At 38.5% G+C, this 25985-nt stretch overlaps 1 protein-coding gene across 2 annotated transcripts in view; it reads left to right on the top strand.

The window, feature by feature from the left end:
• Window positions 1-7728: 7728 nt before the first annotated feature.
• Window positions 7729-25985, top strand: part of LOC121417448 (synaptojanin-1-like) — a 41519-nt gene continuing 23262 nt past the window's right edge. For both annotated transcript variants that reach the window (XM_041611163.1, XM_041611162.1), the window contains exons 1-11: window positions 7729-7942; window positions 11769-11855; window positions 12911-13181; window positions 13887-14112; window positions 15441-15586; window positions 17227-17323; window positions 20249-20415; window positions 21454-21535; window positions 22771-22923; window positions 24215-24380; window positions 25539-25727. In XM_041611163.1, the coding sequence (XP_041467097.1) occupies window positions 7816-7942; window positions 11769-11855; window positions 12911-13181; window positions 13887-14112; window positions 15441-15586; window positions 17227-17323; window positions 20249-20415; window positions 21454-21535; window positions 22771-22923; window positions 24215-24380; window positions 25539-25727 (1711 nt within the window). In that variant the 5' untranslated portion in view covers window positions 7729-7815. The remainder of the gene's footprint in view (window positions 7943-11768; window positions 11856-12910; window positions 13182-13886; window positions 14113-15440; window positions 15587-17226; window positions 17324-20248; window positions 20416-21453; window positions 21536-22770; window positions 22924-24214; window positions 24381-25538; window positions 25728-25985) is intronic.

Below are 25985 nucleotides of genomic sequence, written 5' to 3'. Positions count from 1 at the left end.
GAACCCACGTCCTTCATATGAAAGACTAGAGTCGTAACCACAAGGCCACGTAGGACGCCCCCGCGAAATAGCGCGAAATAGAATATAATAACGCAATTATTTCACCCATTCAGTTCGGTGGCGTTGAGAAGACGAAGATTGAGCAGGATCTGAAGGTAACAGAAAAATCTATGAATACTCAATTATTTAAATTAGAACAGATAACATGACACAGCAGGGTATCTAAGAATGATTTATAACAATGATATAAAATCCATTATTATGTTGCATGTACATTTAGTCGTAAATATATAGGGGAAGGCGGGGTAAGTTGAGCATAGGGGCAAGTTGAGCCACCAGCCCCAGGCCAATAATGAATGAGTCAGACATTGTGGTGGTGTCATGTATTGATGACCCATAGCATAACCCTTAACCCCACCAAATTGTTTTCCACTTTGAAACAAAAAGTAGTTTTTTAGAGGGAAAAGTATGAATTTCAGCCAAAAAAGTAAAAAAGAGTGTGAAATAGATAAGTGCTTTATTCACACACACGTCTTTAAATATAGTAAAGACATGGTAACAACATTGTTAGTCCAGGTATGGATCTTCATTCTTGTCATAGTCTTTTATATGATGGATGCATAATAAATGTGTGGATACAAAATTATCGCACTAAGTTCGGAATGGGGTAAGTTGAGCCAAACAGCATGGGGCAAGTTGAGCCATGGTAATTCTTATGGTAATGTATCTTAAAAAACAAACAAACCATAAAAATCGATTGAAATGCAGGCAGAAAGGAGTAAATTTACATGACTGCTTTTTTCCTTTTAAAGGATGTTAGTATTTATAGAGAATTAGCTAGTGAAAAGACTTTAAACAAAAAATTGACATGCTGGTTCTCCCCCATACATTTTGCATGTAGTTTTTGTGGCTCAACTTACCCCAGACAGTGTGCACAACTTACCCCATATATGGGGCAAGTTGAGCCATTTGACATCGGTTTTTTCAAAGGTCACGATGACTTTCAGTGTGGGGGTAGAAAGTTATATGTAGGTGAAAAACGTTTCCCCAAGAATCAAATTTAAAGGCAAGGTACTTATTTTTACAATAGTACTAGTCATATCAATTCTAACATGCAAAATGCAAAAAGTGTCACAACTTACCCCGCCTTCCCCTACACACAAACATATTAGTGATATCCGTCATATGCAGGGGATAATGAAACACGGCAATAATGTAAATTTGCATGCATTATCCTAGTCTTCCTCTATTATCACTTTCATCAAAATTCACCTCCCTCGCTAGTTTTTACAAATTAAGAACTTTAAAAAACCATAAAATCAATTAATCTGGTAAAAATATAAGAGAATATTGAAAAGTGAATGTACGGTTGGCAGGGAAAAAATACTGCTAGGCAACAGTTTTGAAATCAAATATTATGAAATACATATTTGGTTGCTACGCGTTATCATTCAATCTGTAGTGATTTTATCCTTGTAAATTATATATTTATATATAAATTAGTGTAATTAATTAAAAAAATATAAATAGTAAGTTATACTGATTTGCATTTATCACAAAATGGGCGTGGCCTATTCAAGGCTGGTTTCCATGGTGAAGCTAAACTCTGCGTCACTTTAAATTCTCAGTTCTGAAAAATTTAGAAAATTTCCTTCAAAATGATGAATGTTTTTGCTTTGGTCCAGTTGGGGGAGATTAAAGTCCCAAATTTTGGCCTCTCGCCGCTCGCCTACGAAGGAGAGGACGAAGAAGAAGAATAAGTAGAAGATCGAAGAAGAAGGAGAAGAAGAAGAGGAAGTAGAAAAAGAAGAATTAAGGAGGAGGAGAGGATGAGTATAGCGGAAGGAGGAGAAGAAAGTGAGGAGGTGGAGGAGGAGGAGAGGACTCGAGAATTAAAGAGGATGGGGGAGAAGGATGGAGGAGAAGGGGGATGGATCGATGAGGATAGATATGATGGAGGATGACCATGGATGAGGAGGAGAGGGAGGAAGGAATCGATGAGTATAAGTAGAGAGCAGGCTGCTATTGCTTCAAGCACCTCTGTGCTTATAATAGCTGGCCCCTGTATTTTACCGAACTATATCACATGCTTAGGTATGATTTAATTATCAGTCTTGTTTGTATTATTTACATTGTATCTTTTAAATTGTCACATTTAATTTGTATTCATTCAGTTATGTGAACATGTTAGTCTATCATTGATTTCTGAATAAAATGCAGAAACTCCTGCAAAAAAAAAGAAGACAGGAGTAGGAGGATGAACAAGAAACAATCATCCCTCTATCTGAAATATACTTTTTTATCATTTTTAATATTGAGATATTCACTCAGCAGACTTTTCCGACCCCTTCCCTATTATACTATTTTTCTTTTCGTATCATACACCTTTGCTTCCCTTTTTTCCTAATTTTTTAATGATTTGACCATGGAGGTAAAGAATATCACCAAGGCAAGGTCAAATTATCTTTTCCATACACATGCGGTCGCTGGGCCGTATGTTTCTTGATTATTTAATGAATATATTTTCCTTGCACTTACTGAAAAAGTTTGCCTTGAAACTTTCCACAGGATCTAAGTTTTAGTAGATTATTTGAATAGTCTTTCTTTACTCGACCAATACGTCCCCAAAAAAAATCATGGGAAAAAACATTTAAAAAAATGCAGTCAAGACTGCGTGTTTTTTATAACCTATTGCTGTTCTCTTAACATGCTAAGTAAGATAGGACAGCTAGAATGATCAATTTTTATTCGAACATATAGGCAAAATTTCTAATTAAAATCCATATAAAGCATAAATTAAGTTAAGTCTCTAAAATGGGCAACAATATACGCGGAAGAAGAAGAAGAAGGAGAAGAGGAAGAAGGAGAAGAATAAGAAGAAAAAGAAGAAGAAGAGAAAGAAGAAGAAGAAGAAGAAGGAGAAGAAGAAGAAAAGGAAGAAGAAGAAAAAGAAGAAAAAAAGAAGAAGAAGAAGAAAAGAAAAAAAAACAAGATGGAGGAGAAGGAGGGTGAAGAAGCAGGAGAAGAAGATCGGAGTAGAACGAGGATGAACAAGAAACAATATGTGTAGTTTCCATTGAATCTTATTTCTGCATTAAAACCGGTCGGATATATATTTTTTCTACACACCATCCCTCTACCTAAATATACACTTTTCATCATTTTAATGAGATATTCAATCTGCATATACTTTTTCGTCCCCTTCCTTTCCTATATTTTTTTTCTTTACGTATTTTATACTTTAAAAAAAATTATTTTGACCAAGGCAAGGTCATATTATTTTGTTCATACACATGCGGTTGCTCGGCCGTATGTTTTTGAAGTAATTTTAATGAATATATATTTTCCCATGCACGTACTGAAAATAGCTCGCCTTGAAACTTCCTACAGTACAGGTTCTAAGTTTTAGTAATTATTTGAATAGTCTTTCTTTGCTCGACCAAAACGTGAAAAACAAAAATCATGGGGGAAGGGGGGGGGGGGGGACTACTCAATCAAGGCTGCGTGTGTGTATAGTACATTCTTTATTCTATTAACATGCTTTAACCCCCATTCCACAGAGAACAAGGCCGCTGAAAGACCTTTGAAAGACCATGAATTCTGGTTTATCAATGAACCTACGATGGTCTTTGAGGTCTTACACGAGTCCTGATCAATCTTTCAGCGGTCTTCGTGGTCTTCATGCTGGACTCCAAAACTTTTTGAAACGGTTCAAAACAGTCTTACAACGGTCCTACAGGAGAATGGTCTTTCAGCAGTCTTTCAGCGGTCTATCTATGAACTTTCAAAGGTATTAATAATCTTTCAATTGTCTTTCGGCAGTCTCTCAAGATTTTTGCGGAGATCACTGAAAGACCCATGAGAGATCATTGAAAGACCAACGTCAAAAATACAAAATACAAACTATTTAACATCAGAAACAATTAACACCAAAAATATAGAGTGGGAAGTGACAATTTAAACATACAAGTACATAGCATTGTAAATCAATGGAATATTATTTCGCTCTTTATCAATTCGTATGAAAGGCTTTGCATAATTTTTTTAAAAAACTAACAAGGAGGTACAGGCTTGTAAATTTGAAGGAAGTGCATTAAATAATTTGGGTCCGAAATATGCGAAAGGTTTTCTTTCATATTCAATTCTAGCTTTGGGAAGCTGAAGGGGGCATCGCAAAGAAAACCGTGTCCTGTAAATCACGGGCCGTTTACATACTAAAGGTTTTAAATAATTTGGAACTAAATTATTCATTATTTTATATACAAGAACACAATACTGATATTTTATACGCTGATCTACTGATTGCCACTTCAGTGACTGCAACAAAGAAATTTGTGATGTATTATAATCTTTTTTCAAAAGCATCCTGGCATATTTATTTTGAAGTTTTTGTACCTAATCTAAATGTGTTTTTGCTCTGCTTCCCCAAGATGTACTACAGTAATCAATGTAAGGTAAAATCATAGAAAAGTACAGCTTCTTCATGATATCAAGGGACAGTAAATGCTTAATCCGCCTCATATAACCTATTGCGCGAGATATTTTACAAACGATATTACTAATATGTTCACACCAAGTCAAGCCCGGATCGAGCATGACACCTAAGTGTTTGATCTTTTTTTACATTTTCTAATTGTATGTTCCCGAATTTCACTGGCAAATAAGCACCCCTCAACTTTTTCTTTTGACCAAATACCACGGCTTTTGTTTTTTTGCGGGTGTAAATGCATATTATTTAAGTCTAACCGTTTACATATTGAATCAAAATCATCTTGCAAATACTTTTGTGCCTCCTTAATTGATTCACCGTGATTAAAAATGGCGGCATCATCAGCATAAAGAGACATTTTAGAATGTACATGCAATTTCAAATTACACATGTCATTAATAAAAATACAAAATATCAATGGACCCAATATAGATCCTTGTGGAACACCTGATTTTATCTTTAAAAATTCACTGCGATAATTGTAAGACAATATCCATCCATCCATCCATCAGTCTTTCTGAGTTCATTGAGGGGCCTTTCTGAGTCATTCCACAGAGATGACAAAGTTTAGTGATCTTAAAGACCGCTGTAAGACCTCACCAATTTTAAGTCTTTCAGTGGTCTTTCAATATGGTCTCCAATGTGAAATAGGATCTGATAGAATGGTCAATTTTATTCGAACGTAGAGGCAAAATTCCCCGCGAAATTTGAATTAAAATCCATGAAAAATCAATTAAGTTGAGTTTCTAAATGAGCAACAACATGGAAACACGCTTAAATTAAAAAAAAGGAACAGGATTGAACATGATAATATGGAAATTAAGGTCAAGTGATGGAAGAAGGTAATCAAACTAGAGAATGAGAAATTAAATAGATGGAGAGAGTTAGAAAGAGAGCCCGGTCGGAAGGGGGAGCACTTACATTATATTGACGAGTGGATACCATGCGCGACCCCAAAACACTTAAAAAGAATGCCTTTTCCAAGATAAGGCACGTTTGATACGCGTACGTAAACGTAGTGGTAAGGTAAGGGCAGGCGCGTAGCCAGGGGGGGGGGCGGTGGGGGCGGTCGCCCCCCCCCCCCGCCAAACGTCCCCAAAAAGAAAAAAAGAAGGGAAAAAAGAGAGAAGAAAAGGGAAGGGAGGAAAGGGAAGAAAGGTAGCTTTGTTTTTTTTTTCTTTTCATTCTTTATTTTTTTCTCAAAAGTGAAACTCCTTCACTCTTGCTCTAAATTTATATATGAGTTTTGCTTCCGCGCTGCGCGCGGTTAAATGACAACATTGAAGGTCTCCATTGTTTCCCCCACCCTTTCTGTAAACCCTGTTTTTCCATCTCAGCTATATTTCTTGACAGTTAAAGTCCAAATGTATGCATTGCGGCATGGAATTAGAGTAAGGTTAGGCCGAAGTATATGAAGTAATCTTTTTTATTTTAATTGATCGCGCAACTTCTGGTCGGGTCGGCTCTGGACATGCTGGGCGGGTAGTCTTTTTATCAATTTCTGCCGTCACCTCAATAAAGTCAACTTCTCCGTTTTTCAGCTCATTACTAAACAACTATAATTTTGGGGCAAACAGGTTCCTAATTTAAAAAGAGGAAGGTATACAATTCTTGTCGTATTATAAAAATAAATAATAATAAAGTACAATATCTTTTTATCAAATTCTATTAAACTTCATGTCATTTCCCTGCACATTCATCTCCTGTCCTGTTTTGCACCCTCAGTTTGAAATTTTGAATGACACGTAAGTTTCTTTATAATTCAAAATGAAGCGCTTCAGGATAAGTCAAAGAAATAAGGCATCATTTTTTAAAATCTAATTTCAATAAAGTCACAGAAATCTCAACTTTTTGCGCACCATTTTCCTTGTAATGAAGTTCAATAATCATAGAAAATCAATTGAATTAGAGCCGATGGGGGTATTGGAGATTCATCTGTATTTGATGAAACGTCCGCCCTTTGAAATTTCAGAATTATATTGCCCTGCGCGGGGAGGAATATCTTCCGCCCGGCATATACACTTCTTCTCCTCTATTTTGCGAGTTACAGATATGCAAAAGAAGGTTCAAAATCACAATATAGTCAACTACAGACAAGAGAGACGGCTCCTTTTCGTTTTAATGTATGAAACCTCGAAAGCTTCGCGCGGAAGGGGGAAACTCCCCCTCCCTGCACCCACCCCCTAGGGAGCGCGCTTCGCGCTTTGTAAGTAAAACCCAATGATGTAGAGGTAAAACCGACAACCGGCGTCCGTGACATAATTAAATATCGCTGTATTTGTTTAGGGGTTAAATTCAGGGAATGTGGTTTTATTTACAATTCTTCAAGGATAGAAGGTTTCATACACCAATATTTGTTAAGGGCGACATTTTCAGAATCTGGAAAATATGTGCTTAGGGTGCTTTTGGAGACCCGATATGGTCACGCATGGTATCCGCTCGGTAATGCCCCCCCCCCCACGTAGAGAGAGAGAAAGGGGTTTACTGTAGTTGCTGTACTATAGTAAAATGAAAGAATAGGCCTAGTACCTTTAGATCGAAGACAGAGTAACACATTAAGAAATTAAAAAAGTGGAATTAGGATTAGGAATCAGAAAAACAAGAAGAAAAGGGAGAAAGACATGCATGTACATATAGGCCTATTCCGAAATATACTATATTTTGTAGGTTAAACAAAATTCTCTGGTATTTCGCCATATATCCAGAGGCAGTCGTTCAATCAAATGGGTCCGAAAATGAGGTTTGTTCTTAACTAATTCGTTTTCAGCTTAACCCATCTTCGAAATAAAACATTTTTACAAGCTGCCAAACCTGATCAAATTTAACGAGATGATTGTCTTAATTTAGGCCACTGCCTACCATCGAGTTTTGTTGGAATTTTCTGTTATACTGTAAGGGAGGGGGGGGGGGGGTCAACACTCCTGACTAGACTCGGGCCATTCGCCCCTCCCCGCCCCCCTAAAGAGCATACATGCAGTGATGGGGCACGCATGGTACGAGTAGTACACACTCTACGATAAGGGAAAGTGACGAGATAAATGGGAAACTACAGACAATGAGAAATAGTATGTATTCATGATATTTTCCTTCAAAGTGTGTTGACTGAAGTGCATTTTAGAGGCCTGTTCCTCCGATTTCCTATATTTTTAAACGAAAAAAAAATGGAAATAAGGAAATAAAAATTCCCTAAGAGCGAGATCCGGGTACCAGTGTGACCCCTCTTTCAACTCTTCGCCATTTACATGTTTTCCGGTATCCTCCCCTAACGTTAAATAGCGCCGAAACAAAATTATCTTTTACATTTTGGTGAAATATTCCACACAGTCATGGCTACTACGATGGGAAAGTCATTCCGAGTTTATCATAAAGTTGGTCCACCATATTCCGTGATTCTGGAGGCGAGAAATAAACAAGAAACACTTCTTTTTGAGTCGGAGGCGGTCGCCGTGCTGAGTAAGTATTGAAAATGCTCCAAATGCGGTGGCGACTGAGCGGATCCTGTGCACCTTCTACGCCTGCAGCTTGGGCCTGGGGAAAGGTAACCCAGAGGGCTCCCGGCCGCGACTGCTACGCGGCCGGGAGCCCTCTGGCCTGGGTTAGGGGAAAGGTAACCCAGGGAGCGCCGGCCCGCGGAGCGGCCCGGCGCCCAGGAGCTCACCGTGTATTTACCCATACTCACGGGACAAGGGTAGACTATGGTCAAAATATAGAGCAAGATGAATTGTGAAAACAGAAATTATGCAGACTGGGGACCCCAGCGGACCCGACGATCTCCGAACCAAGCGGAGGGATGAGAACAGAGAGAGAGAGAGAGAGGTACGGCGCTCCCTGGGTTAGTTAGGTGAAAGGTTGAGTCAGATGCCGGTGTGTGCCGCGACTGAGGGCACTACTATGAGCTATGTGAGCTGATTGCAATTGCGCGACTGCCTCCTTTGCATGATTTGGGCAAGATCTGGGCAAAGCTAGCCAGGCGGCTTGAGAGTAAATTTCTAAAAATCATTTAGTAACGTAGGCTTACTCTCAATGAAGCCAGGTCTTCTTTCTCATTGACCCACACGAAGTAGGGACAGTGATTTTCCGTTTCAAAAAATTGCCTTTTCCGTTTCAGAAAATCTTAAATTCCGTTTCGGCATGTCAGAAAACGGAAATTCCGTTTCCCCATAGACTTTGTACACACGGAAAAGTGACAATTCCGTTTACCCATCCAGTAGCAATAACACAAGTTAACGCTCGCGCTGGTCAAAATTTGGATCTGTCACTGTACCAACAACGCAGTAGAATCCACTCTAATCGGATCTATGCGGGCACAAAAAATATTTTGACACATATATCTAACATGAATACATCCTCACCTTTCACATTTCTAGCATTATTTCACTGTTGAATGAACTTTTATAGATAATTTTTGGGGGGTTTGGACATCGTTTCGAGCAGTCAACGATTTCATTCTATCCGCCATTTTGGATTTCAAGATCGTGCTGTACATTTTCAAACGTAGAGGGCAGCAAAACACGACCTGCATGTGAATGTTTTCGATACTCGATGTACCCCGGTCCTTCCCGGCCGCTCTGGCAGGGTACGGTCGATCGGCCGGGAAGGACCGGGGCGAGGGGTACGATCGGGTGTGAAGGAGTGAAGAGCAGTCACGATGTGTTGATTTTGTTGTGATTGTGGTGAAGTGAGATCGTGTTTTGTGGCCATTTAATATTCGTATTTTGTTGAGATTTTGGAGTAATTTATGTTGCTGTTCTGTGTATTTTGAGGAAAAATATGTTTTCCGTGATTTTCCGTTTGAAATGCCACTTTCCGTTTCAAAAGGCCATTTCCGTGAATTCCGTCCGTTTTCCGCGATCGCGGAAAATCACTGTCCCTAAACGAAGGAAGCCAAAACCTGAACTTTCACCCCCGAGATTTCTACTTTCCTTCTAAAAGATCTAGCCCTAAATCATGTACATGAGATAAAATTTCATTTCCGACATTTCTACGCTCTCGTTGTTCTTTTTTAACAAGAATTCATAAAAAAATTGAGAAAAATATTGTGAAAAGACGGAAGAGACTTGCCCGATGTTTACGCCGCCATCTTGTGTCTTATTGTTCTTCGCCAATATTACGCATCTGCAACGTTGGCGAAGAACAATAGGAAATAAGATGACGTTTTGCTATCATCCCAATTCACCAACGGTAATGTGTTAGTGCGAGCCTGCATGTGTAATTGTTTCTTCCAATTCGGGTGGCCGGGTTTATAGATTTTTAATTTTTTTAAATTCTAAATTACATATCATCTTGAACGAATGCCCACTATTTTTTGTTAGACTAATCTTTCTTTTGATACTATACAAACAGGTTGACGGACAGTCAACCTGTCCGAAACGTCGAGTCTCTCTTCTACTCATCATCTCTACTCGCCGACTCAAGCCAGCATCTCCTCATCAGCTCTACTACTCAAGCTGTTCTCACTCAACATTCCTTCTGGTTTACAGTCCTTTTCAGGACTATTTTCAAGAAAGAATACTCTATTCTCAAATCTCCACTTTCTCGCCTATCCACTTCTTCTCTTCTTCTATCCACTGTTTCTATAACACTCCACATGGTGTACCGTAAACCACATCAGCAAATGCAATAAAATATTGAATTAATGTTACCAATGATTTATTTCTTATTTTTTTAATTCTTCTGCCGGAGGTGAAAAAAATGGCAGCTGTGTGTTGCTGCCCTCTACGTTCAACGAGTTGTGCTTTTATCAAGGCTTTCCGATTAAATTTTTGATATCCTGGCAAATTAATGCGAGTGACAAGTTCCGAACGCATGCACATCAACAAGCGCAAATCGCGATATATAGCGACTGGTAAATAAGGATGGTGACGTCATCCAAGATGGCAACTTACATTGACCGACGAAAGGATCAAAGATGACTATGTTTTTATCATCATTTGAAAGGCATTAGCGTTAACTGCGGTCTAAAGTACGATATTTTTTAATTTAACATATTTTTTCGGAAATTTGATGTAATTATTTTTTCATAATGTTACATTTTATGAAAAAAAAACGATCCGAAAATCAGGTTTCCGCTGAATGTTAGATCTAACCTTACTGCTAACACGTCTGTATGTACAGGCCTCCAAGCTCTTCAGTCTATGTATTGGTAAGTGAGCCAACGCAGTTCAGCGGAACAACCAAAATACAGAGACTGAAGCTTTTGGTCTATTCCTTTCCAAGCTTCGGTCTGGTAAAAACATCTCATTTTTCACATTTATAGTGAAATAATTTTTATGCATACATACGCATTAGGCATATGAAGGTACATAGACATACAAACTGATTTCACCCTCTAAATATGGATTTCCTAGGGAAATCCATCTGGGTGTGTACACTGTAGGTCTCGCTTCGGGATGAAAAAGTATATTGTTAAAATATTAACGAATATCATCACGAATTCCTCAAGGCCAGAAAACAGGCCGGTTTCAACTCCTTTCAATCTCTTGCCCCCCGTCTTTGGAACAAACTCCCTCTATCTCTTCGAAACCTCTCTTCTCTTAACCTCTTCAAAAATCATCTCAAAACACACTTCTATGACCATAAACCTTAACTTGTCTCATGCAATCAACAGCGCTTTGTATCCTCTGGAAAAAGCGCTTTATAAATCCAATTATTATTATTATTATAAGGCTATTTGTGCATAGCATGAAAATCTTTTAAAAATGTGGAGCAATTGTGATGCGATACCAGGAAAATTATTCCCTGATATCACTTATGTGCTTAAACGGAGCTGAGCCAGGGACGGGATACCATACATGTAGCACTACACGCACTGCCTATTTTCCCCGCGCTGTAACTCACTCCAAATCACACTTTTTATTTAGGGTTTTGAGCCCAAACTTGTGTAATGGGCTACAATGTCAATTTGAGTTGACCCTTTTGGCCAAAAATTGTGTTTTTTTTAATACAATTGCACTTAATACATGGACATTTTAGATTAAAAGTACTTGCATTGGCCTATAAATATCATGAATCTTACCTCAAATTAAATAAATGTATCTACTTATCGATGATTTGGATTGGTCATTCAAAATTTGCCATCAGCGTAGCTACAGAGGGGCAAATCAAATTTTGACAAAATATTGCGCCATTATTTTTGACCATCTTCTAATTTTGTTCCTATTTCTGACAAATTCCCAATTTTAACTAGATCTTCTCTTATTCATGATATAAGAAAGCTTGCTGATGCAAGAACAGAGCATCAAATCCCTTAATGAGTTGTTTTTTTCTTGTTTTTGTACAGGCATTGCTGAAACAGAAAGTTTGAGAAAGCAGTACCAGAAAATGACGGATGCTTACGGGTGTTTAGGTGCTCTCAGACTCAATGTCGGTAAGAATATTACATTATTTTTTGGAGCGTTGATCCCCAGTGGATTAGTCTTCGGACTTTGAAACAGAGGGTTGTGGGTTGGAATCCCAGCCAATCTCTTAATTTCCTCCAGCAAGAAATTAAGCCATATTGTGCTGCACTCAACCCAGGTGAGATGAATGGGTACCTGGTAGGATTTATTCCTTGAACGCTTTAGCGCCTATTAATATGGCAGCTCAGCTACAGCGGGGGTAATAATACCATATCAATTTAATAGCAAAGTGGAGTTAGGTATGTGCACCTGCGCTACATCAATGGGCTTATTATTATTTTCATATCCCTGTCATGTATTTTATTGGTTACCTGCAAGAAATCCTTAATTTAATACAATCCTTAGTGTAATAGAATGTCCATGTAGTTGTTCTTCTTCATAGATAAAGATCAACACAATATTGTGCATGCAGACAGCAAGGCTCAACCCACTGCACTACATTCATATACACTGTAAGAGTAGGGGGGAACCCCGGTGTAGTGGTCCACCTACACTCGCCCTATCAGTTATATCGGGTGGAGAGACCTGCGGGTCATAGTGATTTTGTCTAACAACCATTTGGTCCAATCATCACTTTGTCTAATCACCATTTAGTCTATGAACATTTCGTCTAATAGCCAGTTTCTGTAATCTAAAATCCATTTCATTTTCATTCATTTTGCACAATTTAACACTTATTCCGATAAAACCAAATGGCATGTGAACCTAATGGCTATTAGACCAACTGGTTATAAGACAAAATGGCATTAGACTAAATGAAAGTATATGTAGACCATGTGGATATTGGACGAATTGATGGTAGACCAAATGATAGTAGACGAGTTGGCAATTGGAAGTATTGGCATTACACAATTTGGAAATAAACAGTATCTTTCTCTATAAAGCATCTACATGTAAATAATTAAGAAAATGTGCCTAGTAGAGAACTATTACTTTTGTTATTCATAATAAAAATCAGATTTGATGGACCCAGTCAGTAAGAACCTATAGATGTATATTTGTATTTTTTTTTCTGAATCCATAGGTGATGAATCACCGGTGTTCTTAGTCCTAGTGACCGGATGCTCTTCCGTAGGTAAGGTCCAGGAATCAGAAATCTTCCGCATCACATCCACCCTCTTCATCTCGTTACGGAATAACTCCAGCGATGACGAGCGCGTCAGCGAAGTCCGCAAGCTCCTCAACTCGGGCACGTTCTACTTCTCGTGGTCGGCATCGACGAAATCGAGGTTCGATCTCAGTCTGTGCGCCCAGAGGCAGAAACAAGATCATGTCACAGACAATCGATTTTTCTGGTAAGTTTTTTGGGAGACTTTCATGTTGCAAATAGTCAGAGAAAGCTGTTATAAGCTATTGAAATCCTTGCTTCTGATTGGCTCTGATCAAATTAGTTATTTCACTGCATCGTGGGTTTATGTAAAGAAATCAGATCTAAATCTACCATGATATGGTGACAATTTACCCTTCATTTAAAAAAAACAACTTTCATGAAATCATTGATTGCTGCAACTTAAGGTATTAAGCTTTATTCTCAAAGAGGAGTTAGGCCCTACAGAGTACCGAAGTGATGACGTCACAAAAACGTTTTGTATTTCAGCATTTTACATGCCATATTCTGGTAGAGCATGATGAAAAACCTCCACTTACAAAACTTCGTGAGAGTCGGTCCATTTGGCTTGAGATATGACCTCATGAATACATACTTAGCCCCATAAAACGTCCGACAAGTCCTTTCATGAAACGCCCTCCAGGAGGTCGGGAATTCAAGTCCCTGTCGCATCAAACCATAAGACAGTAATAGATTAGAGTTGCTGCTACCCTGTTTGACATTCAATGATTTCAGGAATAGAACAACATTGGTTTTGTGCTGCACAGCGGCTGCTGGGCACATGAGCGATTGGGAAAATTCAATTCTCAGAGTATTTCTTTTTCAGGTTTCTATTTCAAACAATGAAATGTTGATTTCATCAATTTCATTTTCCTTTAATTTTTCTCCCAAGGAATCGAGCCTTACATCTTTACCTGCAGCGGTTTGATGTGAACTGCTCCGACTGGTTGCTGAAGACCATGTGTGGAGGGGTGGAGGTGCGGACTGTCTACTGCGGTACCAGGCAAGCTAAGGCATGTATCATCTCGAGGCTGAGCTGCGAGAGGGCTGGTACTCGGTTCAATGTCAGGGGGACCAACGACGACGGCCATGTCGCAAACTTCTGCGAAACAGAGCAGGTGAGAGTGTATCATTTGAGGATGGTAATGATAATAATAATAGGCATTTATATAGCGCCATCTGGAAACAATCTATTCCGAGGTGAATTGTTATTACTCCGGTTTAGCTTGAGCTGCCTTTCAGCGCTCGGTGCATTCAAGGAATTAATCCTGCCGGGTACCCATTCACCTCACCTGGGTTGAGTGCAGCACAGTGTGGATAAATTTCTTGTTGAAGGAAAACATGCCATGGCTAGGATTCGAACCCACGACCCTCTGTTTAAAAGGCGAGAGTCAGAACCACTAGACCATGACGTGCCCACAGGATGGTTAGTCTAGAGGTCACAACGAACAATAATTACACAGGAGTTCTAACTTCTCATGGAGGAATTCTTACAGATCAGTATCAATCTGGACTTTTCGCTTTTACTATGCGGAAACTGTCTACAATTCACCAACTTCTTTGAAAACGCAAGTGAAATCACAATGGAGAGCTGAAAGGCTTTTGTTGAGAAAGTTGGTGGTCTGCGGCAGCATCTGAATCTCTTGACTCTGGACAATGACATATTTGCAATTGTTCGTCCAGTGCAAATCTTCCGATGCTGTCCCAGTCCAACAACTTTTGACAAAAGCCTCTCAGCTTTCCGTTGTGATTTGACTTGCATTTTTAAAGGAATCATTGCGCTCTAGAGAGTTTCCCGTTTCAGGGAACAGGACGGTGCAAAGTCCTTTATGCAGAAAATGGGGCTACAACATAGCTGAGCTAGTTTACTCATGACCGGTACGCGCTGCATGCCTCGGGGGAGTTTCGGCGAGCTGCGCTGTGACGGTATGCACTAATCAAGTGCGCTTGCACTTGCAGAAACTGCCATCTTTTGATCATCGAGAGTTTTTGATCGCTTTATTCGTACAGGATAATAATTTTAAATTGAAAAGAAGCGTAACAAGGTGAGTCAATTAAGATTGGATGTAACTAACGTTAGCTGGCCAGCACTTTGGAATTTGACTTGAGTGAAAAAAGCAGCAGCAGCGCAGCGGACCTCTCAATAACCCGAGTCGGTTAGAAGCTGCGCACAGACTACCCCATAGGAGCTGGAGCGCATTAGCTCAGGCGCAAGGTCTAGACCGTCTGTTTTTAGCCAGGACGATCTAACGTTTTTTGGTCCAGATTGGTTACTCAACAGTTCTCACTTAAAGAAGGGATATAAAACAAATATATCAGGCATTTTCTTCGAAAGCATAGTGGGAATTATCAGTCCTCGGATGGACTGGCAATATTACTATTTTTCCCGATAAAAGGTATTAATGCCTCATGAATGTGAAATATTATTTCTCATTGTTCTGTTCAGGTGATATTCCTTGATAATAAAGTCACATCATTCATTCAGACGAGAGGGTCCGTACCATTGTTCTGGGAGCAGCCGGGTATACAGGTTGGAGTTCACAGGGTCAAGATGTCACGAGGCTTTGAGGCATCAGCCCCGGCTTTTGACCGGTGAGTAGTGATATTATCAATTTCATATTCTTCGTGGCACGCCAAGCAAATTTGGTGGCTCTAAAACAATAGAAAATATGACAATTTGTAAAGACTTTGATAGTACGACCGGGCCACCAAATGTGGGCTTTTACAGAATTTCTGTGGCCCGACTCATTTTTGGTTGCCCTAGGCCACTGCTAATGTTGAGCCCTGCCTACAGACCAGTTCGTAGTTACTTCATGGACAAGTTTGGTCAAATTACCTTCCATTATGATAGGCAGATTTGAAAGCAAGATATTACATAAGCTTGCCTTACATAGCAGGATGAAGAAATTGAATAGACCAGGGGCGGTATTCCGAACATTGTCTTTTCTCCATATTTTATCTTATCTCAGAGATATGACAAAATCGGTATTCTGGTGGATGTCATAACTTTTGTCACAAAAATTGTCATAAATTTTGTCTCTTTCCTTTAGCGCGCAGCAAAAATACGCTGCTTAAAATGCGCGTAATCCTTTTATACAAGCAAAAGATATGACAAAAGTTATGACAGGGGGTAGCAGTCATAAATTTTGTCATATCTTTTAGTACCAAATATCCCGATACCCTGCCGACTGAATGTCAAGCAAATAATTATATTATTTAGATTAGATTGTGGTATAAGTTTTACTCATTTTCCATGACAATTTTCAAAATTATTTTTTCATTCTACAATTAGTTAGGCCCCATATATTTATTCCTCCTCTTTTTCTCTGTTTTCCTTACTTTTCTACTTCTCCTCTAAAATTCTTCACAGCTCCCTGTCTCTCTTTGTAATTAAGCGCATCAATATACGCGTAGTTGCGCGATGCCAGCAACTGTTTTGGGGATACGCCCTACCTGCCACGGGGATTTCCTATTGGCTAGAAGGGCCCCAACTGGGAACTAACGATGATTAGATTGGTTTGCTTCCGAAAAGATGGGTGGGAACTTTGAGAGATATGACAGGGAAAAGACAATGTTCAGAATACCGATTTGTGACAATCATAGCAGTGTCACATCTCGGAGAGAAATGACAAAAGTTATGACAAAAGTTATGACAGAGTTCCAGAATACCACCCCAGGTGACTAGTATAGTACACCATGGAACTCTTTATGAAGGTATTTGTTGCATTTCTACTTTGAATGCATATCATAGCATGTTCCACAATGTACTTGGCAAACCGTGAAATACCAGTCGTTCGTGGACGCATTGTTGTTTTTTGTGGATGTAAATGAAAACCACAATTCAAAAGAACATACGAATAATCAAGACATCAAAGTTGGTGCTTATCTCATTAGATTTTAAACCACCATGTCACTTTAGTACAAATTACCTTCCTCGATCGTGCAAAGAATCTTTTGATCATGTACAGAAAGGAACTACGAACTGGCTGATTTGATAATAATAATCGCTAATTTTTATAAAGCGCTTTTCCCAGAATGACCCAAAGTGCGTTACAGCATATTATTACCCCGGTCATTGGATTCATTTCAATCAAGCACAAAAAAAACCCACAATTTCCACTCCCTGGGGAGCATTCCTTGCATTCATCGCAGCCACATTATGGCGCTGGCAAAAATATCTTTCGCATCCTACCTTTACATAAGTTTGTACATTGATTTGTTTATTTCTCTAGTCATCTAACCATGTTGAAGGCTCACTACGGGGATCAAGTCATTGTCAACCTACTAGGACACAAAGAAGGGGAGGACATGCTGAGTAAATCATTCCAGGTAAAAAAAATATAAATATATTCCATGACAGTTAAGTCTAGGGGGTGTTTCACAAAGATGTCACAAATGACTTAGAGTCGCAATTAAAGATAAATTCCAGTTTTGGTAACGATCTCAAAATGACTTTTCACAGAATCTAATTTAATGACCACCCAAGTGTCTGTTTGTATGAATGAAAAATATTTGGCAAAGGATTCTGGGAGAAATTGTGTAATTGCTGAGAAATAAGCAAAATAAGCGCGGATTCGGTCACTTCTGTCGGGTCTTTATTCCAGCAATAATAATACACTGTCCCACGTGTGCCTATCTGTGTTGATCTTCAGTGTGAAGTTTTTCAGTGTAGATTTCAAGATTTCACAAAGTTTAGTTTATGTAACTGTACCAGATCTAGATCCTCGATGACATTCTGACAATTAAGCCTGGTTTTACGGACTTTCTCATGAAATCAGTGTTTACTGCAACTACTGGCATTTCTCTTTAAATGCCTAGTTGCGTGTGGTATAAAAGGCATGACCACATTGGTCAGATCATGCCAAGAGGACATGCACTCCTGTCTATCAAGAAGATTGTGTGGTGCATATTACATGTTTGTATGCGTCGGCATTTAAAGGGGAATCCTACCCAAATAAAAAATTGTTTTTATGAGGAAAAGAAAAATCAGACAATGAAAGTTTGAACAATATTGGACAAACAACAAGAAAGTTATGAATTTTTAAAAGTTGTAAATATTGGTAATCACTATACCCATGAAGACTTCAAATTGGCTGCATATAGGATGTCAAAGTGATGTAAGGCAAGGACTACTCTTCCATGTACTCTAATATATATTATGGCTAAAATGTCATTTTTCCCAAAAGTTTTATTTCAAATTATATTTTTCTTTCATGAGGACATAAAACAATATACTACCTGTTTTATATTTAGATTACTGCCCCAGGGGAGTGGGTACTTAGGAGAAAACCACAAATCCCTGATAATAAAGTACATGGCCTATGGGAAAGTTGTCCTTGCCCCTTGTCATAATTTACTTACTCAGTTGCCAATTTGAAATCTACATGGTATTAGTGATCTCAATTTTAAAGCAGCTATAACTTTCTTATTGCTTGTTCGATTTCTTTCAAACTTTCGCCATTCTGTTTAATCTATTTTTCTCCTGGCCAACACAACATTTTATGGCCATGGCTGGATTCCCCTTTAAGTGCAACTCTAAGTCATACTGAACATGAATCTTTGTGAACCCCCCCCAGGTTCATTCACGTATATATATATATATATATATATATATATATATGTAACTTGTTATAAACTACTGTAGTTTGTTAGCCCTATATATCCCACAGACCTTCATTTTTGAGGAGCGTGATCGCGCCGGCGTTCCTACCACGCTCCTAGAAAAAAAATAAGGAGTGCAACAAATTGCGCTCCTAAAAAAAAAATGAAAAAAAATTGCTAAAATTTCACATCTGTACTTCCATGAAATGGCCTTCTTTTTTCCATAATTCCTTGAAATTACTTTTAGTTGAAAACTATCAGAAATATGAAGAATATTCATCTCTTTCCTGACTCTGATTTTAATTTAAACTCGGTCAATATTGCAGTCCCATGTAGTCCCATATGTAGATTTTCATGGCAACACCATGGAAGTCTACATGTGGGATTACAATATTTACCGAGGTAAGTTCAAATCAGAGTCGAGAAAGAGGTGAATATTCTTCATTTTTCTGATAGTTCTTAACAAAATCAAAGTAATTTGAAAGAATTATGGAAGAAAGAAGGCCATTTCATGGATTTAAATATGTAAAATCTGAAATTTTAGCAATTTTTTTTTTCAATTTATTTTTTTTTAGCAGGAGCGCTTACGACATCTTGTAAATGTATTGACGTGACCCAGGCCTAGTTTCACCACAGATTAATTAATAGCTAACACAGTTATTGCATATATACAATGTTAAGAAAAATCTACATATACATGTACATGTATTGTAATGAATTGATTTGAGCTCCTCACGGAGAGCGATTCTGAGGAGCTCAATTGAGCTCCTCAAATAAATAAGGAGAGCGATTTATTGAGCTCCACGAAATTATAAACGTGAAGGACTGATCCTATGCTATTTTGAATTTGTGTAACCAGGGGGGAGGGTGTTTTTAAGCCCCTCCCCCACCAGGGGCCTGTCACACATGTTAGCAATTGATTGTGCATTGCAGTCAATGAAATGTCCTTAATTTTTGGTTAAAAGCTTTTTTTATTTGCTTGTCAACCCTATGGTCAAATGTGCCCCCCCCCTTTTGGAAAACTTGGATCCGTCCCTGCTTTTACTACTTCTTATTGTTTTACTATGACTACTACTACTACTACTTCTACTACTACTACTACAACTACTACTACATGTACTACTACTACTACTACTACTACTACTACTACTACTACTACTACTACTGCTACTACAACTACTACTACATGTACTACTACTACTACTACTACTACTACTACTACTACTACTACTGCTACAACCACTAGCACTACCACTGCCACTGCTACTAAACCTGAAACTACTACTACTAGTAGTACTGCTACTACTACCACTACTACACCTAAAACTGCTACTACTACTGCTTCTTCTACTACAACTTACTACTACTGCATGTATTACTACTACTACTAGTGGTACTACTACTACTACTAGTACTACTACTACTTCTACTTCTTCTCCTCCTCCTCCTTTGTCTTCTCCTCCTTTGTCTGCTTCTTCTCCTTTTTCTCCTTCTCTGTCTCCTCGTCCTCCACCTTCTCCTCTTCCCCTTCCTCCTTTGTCTTTTTCTTCTTCTTCTTCTTCCTCATCCTCTTCTCCTTCTTCACCTTCTCCTCCTCCTCTCTCTCTCTCTTCTACTGTATATAACCTATCTTGTATTCTATTTTCTCCATAGAATCATCTAAAAGCCTCATCCCATGTTCAAGATACACCCCACATACTGTTTGACTACCATCAGATGTGTAAAGGGAAAACCGATAACCTCCACCTCCTCAAGAAAAAGGTGGCCGCGGACGTTGACCGCTTCGGTTTCTTTTACAGCGAGGGAGAGGACGTCATACGGTAAGTCTTGCATTCCTCCTCATCATAAAAGGGGGAATCCAACCCCTATAAAAACTCATTTTTAGAGGAAAAAGAAAAATCAGACAAATTGATAGGTGAAAGTTTGAACCATATCAGACACAGAATAAGAAAGTTATAAATATTTGAAAGTTGTACATATTGGTAATCACTATACCCATGGAGACTTCAAATTGGCCACATATGTGATGTCATAATGATGTAAGGCAAGGACTACTCTTCCATGTGCTGCAATGTATAAAGTGGCCCTTTTTCCAAAAGTTTTTCGGCAAGTTATATTTTTATTTCAATACACTATTTGGGTAATATTTAGATTACTGCCCCAGGGGAATGCGTACTTAGGAAAAAAAAACACAAATCCTATGGGGAAAGTCGTCCTTGCCCTTTGTCATAATTTCACCTACCCAGTTGCCAATTTGAAATCTACATTATAGTCTTAGGGATCTCAATTTTCAACTGCTTCAACTGCTTTCATACATGGGGAAAATAATCATGAGTTTCCGGACAAAGGCAAATAAATGTATTGGAATTCCATCTGCTTTTGTTTTTTCTTCAATTTTGATGAGTCGTTGTATCAATGAAAATGATCCATGTCTTTATTCGAACATTATGCCACCTATCCACTCTCGTTGATGCTGTGTTCAACTCATTGCACTCAGCCTAACAGCTTCATGCAATGGATTGAACAGGGCCTCAACTCAAGTGAGGATAGATGGCCTAATGAACTCATGTGCATGTGTCATTGGTATACTATACATGGTGGCTCAGTGGTAGAGCGTCCGCCTCATGAACGGGAGGTCGTGGGATCAATCCTCGGCTGAATCATACTTGTTCCAGACTTATAAAAATGGGACCTTCTGCCTTCTTGCTAGGCGCTCAGCATTTGGATTGGAGAAGGGTAATAATAACATATAATGTCATGCAGGGCCCGCTGGTAGAGCAGTTTCCTAACTGAAGTGGCTACCCTGGGTAAATAAAACGTTATTATTATTATTATTATTTTCTTGACCTTTGCTCCAGACATCAGACAGGGACGATCAGGACAAACTGCCTCGATTGCTTAGACAGGACGAATGCTGTACAGACCTTCTTCGGACAAGATGTAAGTTCAGAAGTCACTTGTTTGTTATGTGGATAGAGACATAGTATCTATTATATCCTACATAAATCAAATCCTGTATGCTAATTGGTTTAAATAGCATCAAGTGACCAAACATATTCTCACTATTTTGCGATAATGTCGAAAATGAAACGCCAAATGAAGAAAATGTGCTATTCTGTGACATCAATGATGGAATAATAAAAAAAATGTAGAGATATCTTAGAGTTTTGAGGTCCAAGCTAAAGGAGGCCCTTTAGAATTTTAGATGCTAGGCATGTAATGTACTTCTGAATGGGAAATGGTGGAGGCATGGATTTAGAATGCTTGGAGTTGAGAATGATAATGAGTAATTAATATGCAACATTTATTTTGTGCTTAAGTTTCTAAGTGCTCCAGCATTCAAGGAATTCCTTCCTACTGGGTACCCATTTAGCCTACTACACCTTGATGGAGAGTGGCCTTGCTAAAGAACGCAAGTAATGCATTGAGATTTGAACCCCAGACCTTGCAATTTATCTACTGAGCCACAACACCTCTACTAGAATCCATAGTTATTCTTTTGTTAAAGCCTGTTATTCTTTTGTTAAAGCCTGTGTATAGCTTTGGTAAAGGGTCAATAATGTGATTGATAATCGAATATCATCTAATATGACAGTCTTACTGAAGCGTAGAGACCGTTAGATATTTTTCCAACTGCACTTCTCTGAGAAAATTTCAAATATTCAAATCTTGGATATATATAGCGCCCTCTCTCGGCGATGCTTGTTTTAAATTTAAAAAAATGGGCATTCAAGCACTTATCTTATAAATTTAGTGATTAGATATCCAAAAGTTACAGACAAAGAACATATCTTGAAAGTTTCAAGCCATTCCATGATTTGGAATAGGATTTAATTGAAAGACAAAAACGCACAGATATTTTAATTTGATCGGGCGACCCGATCAAGTTAAATTTTCATGTAAAATCACAAAAATTATCCTGTAAAACACATTTTCATTTCATATCCTCCACATCATAACTATTATAGGGCATATCCGTTCATATTAGCTAGCAATGAATTGGAATAGTGATAGGTGCATTTTGGTGGATTTACCAAAACTATACACAAGCTTTAACCCATTGGCTACTGGAACCTGGTGATCCTTGTACAAGGATCTAACAGATTTCAGTTGTCAACGGGTTAACCTTTTTTTTCATTTGATTTATTGATTGATTGATTTCGTTTTTGTTACAGATGCTGGCGAAGCAGTTAGAAGCTCTTGGTGTTACCAGCAAACCTCAGATCATGTCACGATTCTTAGAAACATACCGGACCATATGGGGTTTGAGTGGTGACCATATTAGCAGGATATACGCCGGTACAGGCGCGTTGGAAGGCAAAACAACGGTAAGATAGGAAAGGATTGTATTCCATCTTTATCTTAATTCCAGGGCCCTGTTTTATAAAGAGTTACGATTGATCTAATCAATCTCAACTGAATGGAAATCCATCCATAACATAATTTTTTTCTCAGGAAATTTGTACAATCTCCTTAGTAAACAAAGAGAATCACACTGAATCTTCAAAGAACAATGATTGTATGGATATATCTAGAAATATTTTGAACAGATTTGCAATTTAGATGTTGACGTTGCTGGCTGGCCATAGCTGTGCTTGATCGAATCAATCGTAACTCTTCGTAAGATGGGGCCTTAACCTGCCAGCTGTCCTGATTTTATCAGGCTTGTCCTGATTTTCAACTTTCAAAATGGCCCAAAGTCAGGACGTCCTGATTACTCAATATTTTTTTGAGATAAAAATTGTGGAAAAAAACACCATAGACCCATTAATGCTCCAAGTCTTCAATACATCTTAATTAAATGGCCCAGTTCTTTTAGGGTTAAATGTGCTACAATTTCAGGGGTAACTGCCTTTTTCACCCCTGTATGCGGCACTGCCTGCCTGCCCTTGAACCCCGCTGGGGGCTTCGTTGTCCCCTTAGCCTTTTACACTAGCGTATCCAGCATCAAGTATGACAAAGAAATGTATGGGCCCATGCACAAGCATAAAAGAGTCACTATTGTCCCCAGACAATTGGGCCCATGAAATGCTTTGTAGGAACTGATGCTGGATACGCGCCTGCTCTAGGTATTGGGGTAACCAGATTTTGCAATTTTAATGTCGGCAGGTATGTAATCCATTTATAGACCAAGAAATTTTTGGTTTTGGATATTGAATTAGCGATAGCTTTGAACTAGATCCTTTTCCATGAGTTAATCTTAAGGGCGATTCCATGCTAGAAAAATCAGCCATTTACACAACTTTTTTTCAACCTACTGTCCAAGTAAATAAGGAACTTCAATGTATTTTGTGGTTATGATAAAGTACTACTGGGTAGTCATGTAAAAAATTGACAACCAACAAAAATATGTTGTCCATGGGTGAATTAGAGGTGAAAATGTTGCGTGTCGTATGGGACGTTTCTGAGTCCGTACGACACATTTTCACCTGTAATTCACTCATAATGAAACATTTTTTGTTTGTAATCAGTTTTTCACGTGACTACCCACTATAACTTTATTATTGACAAAAAATGAATTATTGCTCAAGCAATCCCCTAAGAGACTAGATATTGTTGTCGAAATGTCACGTACGACACATTTGGAATTGCCCTCAATCTCTTTATGTTCGTTTACAGGCTGGTAAGCTCCGGGACGGTGCAAGATCGGTGACGCGGACCATACAGAACAACTTCTTTGATGGCACAAAGCAAGAATCTATTGATGTTCTTTTACTTGGAAGCTCATTAGTAGGGACCCTGGCGGACAAGGCTAGCTCACTCTTACCGAGCAGTCATTTACATGGTGAGGCACATTTGTTAGACTTGTGTCAGGTTGTTTTTGTAAGCTGTACTGTTGTAATGAAAATATATTCTGTGTAGCTACTTGACAAGGGTCCTGGCAGACAAGGCTAGCTCACTCTTACCGAGCAGTCATTTACATGGTGAGGCACATTTGTTAGACTTGTGTCTGGATGTTTTTGTAATAAATGCTGCTGCAATGAAAATATATTCTGTGAAGTTAGTTGACAAGAAGCTCGGTTGACAAGGCTAGCTCACTTCTAACAAGTTGTTATGTGGTAAGATACATGTCTGTATAGACTTGTGTCTTTATGTTCTCATTAAGAATTATATTCTCATATGGCATAGACAAATGATGAAAAGCCTAGCTATTTCAAATAATTTGATGGTTTTCATGAAAGAGAACAAATTAATAATCATACCAAATCAATTTTCAAATCAATGCTTATATGATCTGAAGAGCGATGTTTGAATCCTAGCTGTGGTATAATTTCCTTCAAGTAAATGATGAGTTAAATGGATACCTGGCAGGAATTTATTCCTTGAGATGCTTGTGTGCTTGATTAGGCAGCCATGCTTAATCTGACGTAATAATACCAAGTCCTTTTAATATTATACAAACATTATACATGTAAAGTGCCCTATACAAGTCTTACGTACTATCATTATTGCTATTACTATTTTATCATAAAGAACTGACTATCATTATTCCAGGTTCCCAGCCCATCAGGAAAATCAGGGAAAATTATTTTACTTTTTTCCAGTAGGGTGAAATTAGGGAGTTTGATCAGAAATACCTCAAATCAGGGAAAAATGCCACAAATGAGGGGAAAATCAGGGAAAATTTGATCAGCCCAAAAGTTGAAAGCATGGTTGTCAGTCATAGTCTGTTATATTTTGTTGCATATCAAAACAACATCCCTTGAATGACTGGTTATGATCGTACTAATTCGTTTACATTATTGTTTTTATACTGGAAATGTATGTAATTTACTGCAACAACTTAGAAAATATGGGAAACTGGGAATATGTTTAAATGATTATCAGGGAATTGTAAAACTTCATCAGGGAAAATTAGGGAATTTTGTTTTCGTGAAAAGCTGGGAACCATGTTATTAATCAAGTTAGATATCGGATGCCATTACTTCTCTCCCTCTTTCAGCTTCACCGCACATTCTGCAAGGTGTGTGCGAGAGGGAGGGGGACTTCACGTCGAGCTCGCGTTTCAGGATATGCGTCGGGACGTGGAACGTGAACGGAGGCAAGAACTCGCACAGCATCGCGTTCAAGAACGAATCTCTCGCCAACTGGCTTCTTGACAACCCACAGGTCGTAGAGGAAACGAATCAAGGTGAGAAAACTTGGTGACATGGGCTGTATTCTGAAGTTGATTTTGATTTAAACTCTGGTTTAAAGTTGTGGTTTAAGTATGGGAAGCCAAAGGTATCAATTTTTTTTTACCATCACACTCATGCCTATTCGCTATTTGTTTTGTACAATGCCTTGGAAGTTAGCGAAAATATGAAGAAAAATCAATTTTTCCCTGCATTAATCTATGAAAAAGGAGGAAAAAATATTGAAAGTGCAAAGCAAAAAGGAGAAATGGGAC

The sequence above is a fragment of the Lytechinus variegatus genome, chromosome 6 (genome assembly GCF_018143015.1).
Source record: "Lytechinus variegatus isolate NC3 chromosome 6, Lvar_3.0, whole genome shotgun sequence".
NCBI classification, from domain to species: Eukaryota; Metazoa; Echinodermata; class Echinoidea; order Temnopleuroida; family Toxopneustidae; genus Lytechinus; species Lytechinus variegatus.
The sequence above is the reverse complement of the archived record's forward strand: the minus strand, read 5'-3'. Positions and strand labels throughout refer to the sequence as shown.